General features: G+C 39.8%; 2 gene segments (V, D, J or C); both read left to right on the top strand.

Annotated features, from left to right (window-relative positions):
- Positions 1 to 3,895: 3,895 nt before the first annotated feature.
- Positions 3,896 to 4,329, top strand: LOC115576122 (immunoglobulin heavy variable 3-23-like; the record flags this gene model as incomplete). The annotated part of the segment is given in 2 exon segments: positions 3,896 to 3,944; positions 4,028 to 4,329. Coding segments are annotated over 2 exon segments (351 nt in total), but the record flags the coding sequence as incomplete, so codon positions are not given.
- A 1,632-nt stretch (positions 4,330 to 5,961) lies between these two features.
- On the top strand, positions 5,962 to 11,158 carry LOC115575217 (Ig heavy chain V region 5A-like). The segment is given in 3 exon segments: positions 5,962 to 6,001; positions 6,092 to 6,374; positions 10,975 to 11,158. Coding segments are annotated over 3 exon segments (507 nt in total).
- Positions 11,159 to 11,371: the final 213 nt, after the last annotated feature.

The following is an 11,371-nucleotide window of genomic DNA, read 5'->3' on the forward strand; positions in this document are numbered from 1 at the left end:
TCAGACTTTAACAAATGGTTTCAGGACTTTGCTTTGTTGAAGCCAGTTGCTACATTCATGTGCTACCCTTTTCGGGAAGATGCTGACGTTGATTTTCTTGCATCAAAAATTGCAACACTGTTTCACCTGAACTTGTCTGGAGTGGAGGATGAGATCCTGACATTACAAACTGATATTGAGCTCAGGTCCAGGGCTCGTGGACAGTTTTTGAACTTACTCACAGAGGAAAAGTACCCCAACATGAGGAAAGGTGCTACCTCCTTGACTGCATTATTCGGCTCCACTTATTTATGTGAGTCAGCCTTTTCCCACATGAAGATTATTAAGTCCAAATACCGTTCCACCGACTGATGATCATTTGGAAGCGTGCTTGAGGCTGGCTACCAGCTGCTACTGTCCGGACTATGCATCCCTGGCTGATTCCATTCAGTGCAAGTCATCAGAGTGAGGTGATGACAGAAAATGTACAGAGTTGTATTGTGCAATATGGGTTCATGCAGTTATGCAAGGTACACCAACTTATATTGTACATATAAAGCATTTTCAGTATATTTATAATATATGTTTTCTATTTTTATAGTCGGTAGATCATTTTGATTTGGTCATTTTGATAAGTAGCTTGCAAGCGAAAAAGTGTGGTCACCCCTGGTTTACATGATGCTGTCTGCTGTCACTTTGCTGCAAATACAGGAAGAACACTAAGTGATCAAATGCTGCAATAACAACAAGCTGTTCTTACATTTGAAGTTAATCTTAAATGTGATGTACGAGGTGCTGACAGTAAATACATTCTCTCAGGAAAACAGCTCACATCATAAAAAAAGGATTTAAATTTAAATGTTTTCCAGAGGTGATTTCGAGGCATGTTTTCACTCTGCAGATATAATAACAGTCAACAGACTCTTCTATTGGCTCCAGTCAGACCAACTTTGATGCTTCATATGTTTGATTCTATGCAAACTCCGTGAGCTTCCTTGTTACTCAGCTATAAAAACTTCCCATCAGGCTGTCAGTGGAGTTCACAGCACGTCACTTTCTACATCAACCATGTTTTCTGTAACTCTGCTGCTGCTGTTTGACAAATCCAGAGAGACTCACATCCAGCTGCAAAGTCAACAGTTCTTCTTTTGCAGTTTAACTTGATCATTTGTTACAAAACATTTTGTTTTTTTAACAGGTGTGAAGTGTGAACAGTTGACACAGCCAGCCTCTGTGACTGGGCAGCCAGGTCAACGTCTGACCATCACCTGTCAGGTTTCTTATTCTGTTCGCAGCTACTACACAGCTTGGATCAGACAGCCTGCAGGGAAAGGACTGGAGTGCATTGGGAAGAGAAATACTGGAGGCTCACACTACAAAGATTCCCTCAAGAACAAGTTCAGTATCAGCTCAGCCTCTTCCAGCAACACAGTGACTCTAAATGGACAGAATGTGCAGTCTGAAGACACTGCTGTGTATTACTGTGCCAGAGAGACACAGTGAGAGACAATAACAGGAGAGTCATACAAAAACTACTTCCTCTTCCAAATGAGCTCCACAGAGTCACAGAGAATTCAAATAGAGACTTTTAGGTAACAAGAAGTCTGTTTTGTGTGTTTTTCCTTGGAGGTAATGTTTAGAGGAGATGATCATAAAAGAATGTTTTAATACTTATACAGTATAAGCAGACCCTGTGTGTCTGGAGGTATGGACACTCAGAGATGAGCCTTGGAGAATCTAGACTCTGTGATCATAATAATTCAAGAGATGACACTGACCAAGTGTTACACACACATTTTCTGGCCCCTTCCTGTCAGGTGACAATCTGTCTGATGTATGGCTTACTGTATGAAGCTGTTTTCCGAGTACAGGTTTTCAATCCATTTGACAGCAAGATTCCAACAAGGACAGACACTATCTGAGTCAAGACAGAGAAATGTTGTCTTTCCTTTATCATACGCTGTGTGCCTTTTGACTGAATCAGTAATGACAAATTAATGAATTAATTAAGCTGTTGTTGTTGTTTTTGACACATATTGAATGGAGCTCTGAGAGATACCGTCCCCTGCTCAGTACAGTAGTACAGATACAGGTGTGAACACTCCTAATGACACATTAGAGGTCTGATCACTCTGCCACATTTGGAGAGGGTCTTAGACGGATATTACCACGTTGTTCGAGCAGTGTGTTGACAGGTGTACGGCCTATAGCATTGAAACATTGAAAAACCGCCTAGTCAGCAAATCTCTAAAGTTTTACATCTTCAGCTGAAGATTGTAATTGAGAGAAAGATCATTTTTTTAAGACACCATCAGTTCATAAATTAGTTGCCAGACTTTTTTCTACAGTGTCTGCTGTTACTCTGCTTATGAAAATATGTGTGTGTCACATGTTCCCTCTTTAAACCTGTAGAGGAGGTCTATGCAAACTCTCCTCTTATAAACACACCATCAGTAACTTGTGACAGAAACCTGTGACAGACTGAGATATATTTGAAACACTGAGATCAGAGAGCTCTGAACTACAGTGTTTATCACAGAATGGAAAATACAATCATCTGGAGTTTATTATTTTTAGTTAGTATTCATGGTGAGAAAATTCATTCTGCTTTACTTCTTCTTCTTTTTACCTGTGATGTACAAGTTTGTTGGATAATGATCACATTTTCTTTGCTTCCAGGAGTTTGGAGTGAGATATAACTGGACCAGACTCCCTCTGAGGTGAAAACACCTGGAGAGACAGTGAAGATGTCATGTATCATATCTGGTTATAGCATGACGAGCTATTCTATTAGCTGGATACGACAGAAGCCAGGGAAAGCTCTGGAGTGGATTGGGTTGATGTATACAGATTCAAACTCTGCTAGCTATGCCAGCTGCTTTCAAAGTCGTTTTACTTTTACTCAAGACGTGTCCAGCAGCACTCAGTACCTCGAGATCAGGAGCCTGACAGCAGAAGATTCTGCTGTTTACTTCTGTGCTCGTAGAGACAGTGACTGAAGACAGTGGAGCAGCTGCACAAAAACCTCCACAGACAACAAACATGTGATCTAAATGACATTCTCACCATGATCTTGTTAAAAAGTCCCTTGATTTAATACACCTTACAGATACCATATGGTGTCATTCTTATTATCTTTATGATGTTACATTACTGAACTATCGGAAACTGTTGAAAGTAATTTGTAATGACTTGGTATTCAATATTTAAATGCAAATTTGAGATACTGTGGCATGACCTCAAACAGGCCGTTCATGCTCGAAAACCCTTCAATGTGGCTGAATGAAAACAAATCTGCAAAGAAGAGTGGGCCAAAACTCCTCCACAGCCGCCATGTGATCTTCATGACATCTGGGTTTTATCTCCACCTGCAACAGCACTTCATATCCACATTAGATTCACATAGAGTTTACTGTAAACTCATGACTAAATATTGATTCTCTTTATGTTACATAACTCACAGTAACAGAGTTTCTTCACTTGTCAAAACATTAAATAACACTAGATTTCTACATAAGTACAAACTGTTGATGTCATAAATCCCCAAAAACACATTCAGGTGATTGGTGGATGGTTAAACATGATAAAATGACAATTCAACAAACTTCAAAAATACGTGTTATTGGTGATAACCATCATAAGAATACTGCAGATTATTATTCAGCACATATGCTGTCTACAGGAAGAAATGAGAAAAAATGATGCTGATGAAAATTATATGTGAATTGGTTTGAATGAATGCTGTTTGGAAATGTGACAGATTCCTAAACTAAAGTTCATATTTTGGTGTGTTATTAAAATAAATCAGGGAAATGTTTCCTCCCTGTGAGGAGTCAATGCAAAACTCGGATGTCTTCCTCCTCTACTTATCTGACTGTAGAGAGGATGACAGAGATCAGTGGACACATAGTTTAACATGATGGACTATAGGACAGGACTGCTGCTGTTAACTGTCTGCTGGGCAGGTGAACATCTCTTAATTTAATGTTACCTAAAAAGGTTCCAGCTTCATTAACTGACTACTGTATATTCATTTGTTTCTCAACAGGTGTTGATGGTCAGACTCTGACAGAATCTGAACCAGTGGTTAAAAGGCCTGGAGAATCTCACAGATTGACCTGTACAGCCTCTGGATTCACATTCAGCAGCTACTGGATGGCCTGGATCAGACAGGCTCCTGGAAAAGGACTGGAGTGGGTTGCCTGGATTGACAGCGGTAGTGGTAGCAGCAAATACTACTCTGAGTCAGTCAAAGGCCGGTTTACCATCTCCAGAGACGACAGCAGACAGCAGGTGTATCTGCAGATGAACAGTCTGAAGACTGAAGATTCTGCTGTTTATTATTGTGCTCGAGTGACACAGTGACTGGAGTTGTTGAGCAGCCGTACAAAAACCTACAGAACTCATCTTTACTGGACTGAAGGAGCCAAATATGAAGTATTTTATATCACACATTATTATGCTGTAATTTTAAATCTATTCCTGAGAAATATTGATAGTAAATATTATATGAAACAAAACACAATTAAGGTTACTTGTTGATAAAAGACCCAACGACAGCACAACAATGAGGTCACTGGAATAAAACTACTACAAAATTTGACTTTTCTGCAAATTAAAAGGCGAAAATGAATTTTGTGGAATCTAAACGCGTCATAATATGAATGTGAAGAATAATGTTTCAGTTTCTTTCATAAAATAACTAGAGGGCAGTCAGTGACAAGTTTGTCTCTCATTAATATTAACTGACTGACTCTCAACACTCAGATGTAGTTTTTGCATTTTGTCTCACAGGTTTCAGTTCCTGAGCAGCTGTTTTCCTCTCGAGGCTCCAAGTTTCTCTGTATGTCTTCAAACATCTGCTGACACCGAAATGATTAAACATCTTTCATGCCAACCAAAACACAATAAAGGCTGCTTGTTGATAAAAGGCCCCAAGACTGAAATAAAACTCCAAAATTAAACATTTCTACAAATTTATAGGCAATAATGTCTCTAACTTTTATGGAATCTAAATGAGTCATGATATAAAGATGTGAAAAAAAGTGTTACAGTTTCTTTCATTAAATCACTAGAGGGCAGTCAGTGACAAGTTTGTCTCTCCTCTGTTACTTAAAGGAGACTCTGTGTTCTCATTAATATTAACTGACTGACTCTCAACACTCAGATGTAGTTTTTGCATTTTGTCTCACAGGTTTCAGTTCCTGAGCAGCTGTTTTCCTCTCGAGGCTCCAAGTTTCTCTATATGTCTTCAAACATCTGCTGACACTGAAATGATTAAAAACCTTTCATGCCAACCAGCAGCATCAGACAGAAGTTTTCATACTGTTTACATGATGCTGTCTGCTGTCACTTTGCTGCAAATACAGGAAGAACACTAAGTGATCAAATGCTGCAATAACAACAAGCTGTTCTTACATTTGAAGTTAATCTTAAATGTGATGTAGGAGGTGCTGACAGTAAATACATTCTCTCAGGAAAACAGCTCACATCATATTTAAAGTGTTTTAATGATTTGAAAACATGCTGAACACACTGTAAACATGGCTTATAGAAAGCAACATTCTTGATGGTTTCTCCTTTTGTTTCCATGACACATCATCATTAATATTGTAATGCTGATTTTAAAGAATATGTTTTCCATTATCTGTGGTTCATGTAATATTCACAGTAAGAATAGTTGTGATAATCATTTACAGTTGTTTCATTTCTGTAAAAATAGGGACATTTTCAAAATGTTCCAGTTGAGTGTGTAATGAAGTGAAATATCATGTGTAAAGCAGAGGTGATTTCCAGGCATGTTTTCACTCTGCAGATATAATAACAGTCAACAGACTCTTCTATTGGCTCCAGTCAGACCAACATTGATGCTTCATATGTTTGATTCTATGCAAACTCAGTGAGCTTCCTTGTTACTCAGCTATAAAAACTTCCCATCAGGCTGTCCGTGGAGTTCACAGCACGTCACTTTCAACATCAACCATGTTTTCTGTAGCTCTGCTGCTGCTGTTGGCAGCTGGATGTGAGTCTCTCTGGATTTGTCAAAGTCAACACTTCTTCTTTTGCAGTTTAACTTGATCATTTGTTACAAAACATTTTGTTTTTTTAACAGGTGTGAAGTGTGAACAGTTGACACAGCCAGCCTCTGTGACTGTGCAGCCAGGTCAACGTCTGACCATCACCTGTCAGGTCTCTTATTCTGTTAGCAGCTACTACACAGCTTGGATCAGACAGCCTGCAGGGAAAGGACTGGAGTGGATGAGTGATGACACTAGCGTCAAAGATTCACTAAAGAACAAGTTCAGTGTCAATTTAGACTCTTCCAGTAACACAGTGACTCTAAATGGACAGAATGTGCAGCCTGAAGACACAGCAGTGTATTACTGTGCCAGACGACCCACAGTGAGAGACAATAACAGGAGAGTCATACAAAAACTACTTCCTCTATTTACCACCACTGGAAACATTCTCTTGTCTCAGTATCACATTTTCTGACTAACTGTCAGTCATGAAAGTTCAGAGTTGTGACTCAATGTTGAATTCATTTTTCATTTCAACTGAAATTTTATAAGTTAAATCAAATCACAAATTTGTCACACAAAAAGTCATGAAAAGAATCTTGTTTGGTCGCCCAAGATCTCCCAGACAAACTTCTAAAATTAAAAAATTTTACAACTTTCAAAATATATACTGCATGTTAGAAGAGTAAAAGTCCTGTTTAAGGAGCTTTGCTACAGTGGCCCTGAGAGCTCACAGCACTGCAACTTAAGAAAACACATGCAAAAAGACAAAACACAAACAAGTTAAGAAAACATCCTCATCAATTTGACAACTCATGCGCAGCATATAGAAAATGTGCTGCAAAGACCACAACACAACACATTAGAAAAAAGCGATGCAAATGGACTGCAACACAATGGAACGGTTTCCAGAGGACACTTAAAAGTGATGCACACGTCCAGACACGCTTGTTGTCGACACAGATTTTGAGTCACAGCACCATTAAGGTTCTCTTTCTGTCAAGTCATGGTTCAGTGCGTACCCCGGTATGGGGGTCACGATTCGGTACGGGTTTGGTACAATGGAGAAAAAATAAATCAAAAATCACATGTAAAAGACTATCTTTGAGTGCAAAATAAAAAACATCTCCTTTTATAAAAGTAAAAAAAATAATAGAATAAAACATAAAACAAATGCATTAGGAGTGTTATCATTCTCAACAGATTTGGTAACATCATTATAAGAAACATTTTCAATGTTGTATCACAAAGCTAAACGTAAACTATACTGGCACAAGTCAAACAAAACATTTACAAACAGAACTGAATAGCATCTTCTGATGTTAAAAATACAAAACACAAAAAAAAAAAAATCTGTGCCTTTAGGTGCAATGCATCACATGTGTGATTAACTGTCTGTTAGGTTAACTATGCACCTCTTGAGAAGGTACTAAAGTGTCATTCAATTTTGAGTTTATTTTATTTTTTTTTTCCAAAAAATGAGTTTGTCTACATTGTCTGTAGTGAGGGCAGATCTGCTGGCAGTAACTATATCCCCTGCAGTCGAGACAACCCTCTCGCTGGGGACTGAGGTGGCAGATACAGCCAGGTAACGCTTTGCCAACATGGCTAGGTTAGGATAAAGAGACTCATGAGCCTTCCACCAGGCAAGCGGGTTAGAATCAATTGAAATGCAGTCCTTTGCCACATAGGCATACACTTCATCCTTTGACTGCTGCTTCCAATCAGGCTGGTTACTCTGCTCTGTTCTAAAGAGTGGGCTAAAAAGTTCTGCCATGGCTGACTTCTTTGGTGGAGGGGAAGATGCTGCCTCAAACTGTGCCCTCACTGGAAATGAAGTCGCCTGTGATGAAGTTGATGGACTGGCCTCTGTAGTCTCTCTGGTCTCATCCTGCAGTACAAAATGATAAGAAAAAAAAAATTAATAAGTGAGTGGCGAGTTCAACAGTTCAAGTTAAGACATGAGAGAAGTTGTTCTAAAAATATGAAAACATCATCAGTAGTGTAAATCAATACATACCTGTTCAGCTCTGCTAAGGACTTCTGTGTGACAAGATCCTCCTCACCAAGTGTCTTGAACCTTGGATCCAAAGCAGTGCACTTGTGAAGGAAGTCCTGAAGCCCAGGGTCAGAGTACATGTTTTGCAGATTTTCTCTGATCGCCTGCTTGATTTCCCTGACAGTAACAATGTCCTCATCATTTTGTTCCATAGATTTCAAGATCATTATTTTCAGTGGTAAGATCATAGAAACTGATGGTGCTGTTTCAGTGCTTAACATTGTGGCGATTGTCTTCAGAGGCTTCATGGTCTCAACCACACACTCTGCGACCCTCACCTCCTGATCAGTCAGATTGGCTATTTCCTTGTTCTTGAGGGACCTCTCCATTAGTGCTGAGTAAACAGCTGTTTGCTGTTCAAGATACCTCTAAACCATCTCATAGCTGGAGTTCCAGCGTGTGGGAACATCATTGTGACGATGTTTTGGCAAATGCAGCATCTCCTGCTTCTGCTCCAACATACATGCAGCTACTGTGCTCCGATGGAAAAAAGAAACAGTTCTTCGGATTTTTTCCCAGAAGTCGAGATACCTGGTTGACTGCCATAGCTTTCTGTGATGCCAAGTTTCAAGTGTGGGCAAAGCATGCAATTTGTGGACCCAGTCCTTCTTCATTAACTGCATTACCAATGTTTCTTGCATTGTCTGTGGTTACTGCAATGGTTCTGGGCTTTTCAATATTCCACTCTGTTACTGCCTCTTGTAGCTTCTCAGCTAACTGAGTGCTGGTGTGTTGTTCATCCACTGGGCGCGTTAATGAAACTGAATCTTTCATTTCCCACTCAGGGGTGATGAGGTGGGCAGTAACTGTGAGGTAGCTTTCAGTGGAACGGGATGTCCACCCATCCGTTGTGAGTGCAACAGCTTGCGCAGTAGACAGCTCATGCTCCACCACTGCTCGTGCTCAAGTACCTTTCATAAATACTTGAAGCCGGGCTCCTCTACTACGGCATATGGCTGCATAGATGTTGCTATGTATATGCCAATTGTGTCTGTGATGTTTTTGGCCCTGTCAGCATTAATGTCGAGATGAATAAGTTGTTGCACCAAAGACTTTTTTCTCCTCGCACCAGGGACAGATATGTTGGGGTGATGCCGTCTTATGTGCGTAAGCATGTTTGAGGTGTTGCCAGCGACATACGCACCTCCGTGAAACATCGCCGGCAGACAGTCTTTGTCCGGTCCTCCACTCGCATGCCATCACCATTATATTGTACTGGGAAGCCAAAGTGCTCCCATACAGCTGATTTAAATGAAGCCGGCGGCTCCTCCAACTCTACACTGTCCATCACTTTCCTTATTCGTCCTGCTTTTTCTTCTTCTGCAATGACTGTTTCTGGCAGCTTTTAGGCTCATTACTGCCACCTGCCGCCAAGTGAGGACTCGACTTTTTTTTAAACTCACTCAGACGTATTCGTCGTATGACTGCATGCACCGAACTGTGACGCCCGTACCGTGACAGCAAATACATCGAATACACCGTTAGTCAGTGGTGTTGGAAAATGAGATAAAAAGTATGTGTTTTTGATTCATTTTAACTTTGTGATAGCATGATTCAGATATAAGCCTATTGCAGTGATCTGCTGGCTAACTATCGTTAGCCTTTTGCCTGTAATTAGCAAAAGGCTAATTAACAGCAGATCACTGCAATAGGCTAAAATCACATTATATTATATTAAATCTGCATCAACAACAAGCGTGTCCGGACATGTGCATAACTGTTAAGTGTCCTCTGGAAACACTTCCGTTGTGTTGTGGTCTTTGCAGCTCGTTTTCTAAATGCTGCGCATGTGTTGTCAAATTGATGAAGATGTTTTCTTAATTTGCTTGTGTTTTGAGCAGTGCTTTGAGCTCTCAGGGCCACTGTACTTTCCTTTGTATTATTATTATCAAAACATTTCTGCCCCATTTTACAGTTCTTATGGAATATATTATTCCTTGTCTAACCTGTTATTAACTGTCCAAATTAGATCACAAATATAGTGATAGTTCAATAAATCAAATTGTATGTGTGTATACGTCTGTAATACATATAAGATAAACAAACCTACGTAATGAGTTGCTGTACCAAAACCTGCAGTACTCATCTTTACCACAATTATCTCACATGGATACTGTTCTCACTTCAAGCTGTCTCCAAGAACATGTTACAAAACATTTACAGTAAAGACTTTGTGAAAACAACTAGTTTTTAATTAGAGAATATTTCTGAAAAATATAAATGTAGCAATCGTAAATTAAATATGCATATCTTGATTTTGCAAAACAAAGCTTATTTAAGACAATTCCTCAGAAGAAAAACAGTTGCTTTACAATAAACAGTAGTTGTGTCATTTGTTAGGTTAAAGAACATCAATAAATAAAAAATCATGGACTTCAACCAGTACAGCAAACTCAATAATTAATTTAGATGATCTTGTTTTCACTCGACTCCTGTTGGCAGTGACAAGAACAAAAAACAAAAGGAAAAGAAAACACAGACATCTAAATGATATAAAACAATGAATAGATATGGATTAATGAAAGGGTGCTTCAGTCTCCGGATATGTTTTTGTATCCAATATTGAAAGCATCATTAATTTGAAAAAAAATAATGAATTAAAAATGCCTGTAGATGAGCCACTCCCTCCTCATGATGTCCTGATGCAAATCTTCAGTCTGTGCAGTGTACCTCTGTCCTGCTGACTGCTCTTGTACTTTGTGTGGAGCATCAGAGGTCACATCTCCAGCCTCAGGATGATGAACACACTCACTCTTCTGCTGGTTGCTCTCTCTCTGCCCTGTGAGTTCTCCTGCTTCTTGCTGTTTTATCTTTTATCACACAGCATGGACTGATGGTCAGTCAGTGATAGCAGAAAACTTCCCAGATGACTGTCTCACTTTCTTCTGTGGCTCCTCTCTTCTTTCATCTCCTCAGGTTGTACAGGTCAGAGTATGGAGTCCATTCCTTCCAGTTCAGTATTGAAAAAGCCTGGGGAGACTCTCAGTCTGTCCTGCAGGGGATCTGGCTTCACATTCAGCTGCTGCACTATGAGCTGGATCAGACAACATGCAGGAAAAGGACTGGAATGGATCGGGCGTGTCTACAGCGATGCAAGTAGAACAGATTATGCGAACAGTGTGGAAGGACGGATAGAAGTCACAAGAGATAACAGCAACAACATGGTGTATCTGAGACTGTCCAACTTAAAGCCAGAGGACTCTGCTGTGTATTACTGTGCCAAACACACACACTGGTTAAAGGAAGCAAAGAAGCTTTACACAGAACATTTGTTTCCAAAGACCTACAGGTGGCAGCAGAACATATGAAGTCA

Source organism: Sparus aurata, chromosome 23 (assembly GCF_900880675.1).
Source record: "Sparus aurata chromosome 23, fSpaAur1.1, whole genome shotgun sequence".
Taxonomy (NCBI): Eukaryota; Metazoa; Chordata; class Actinopteri; order Spariformes; family Sparidae; genus Sparus; species Sparus aurata.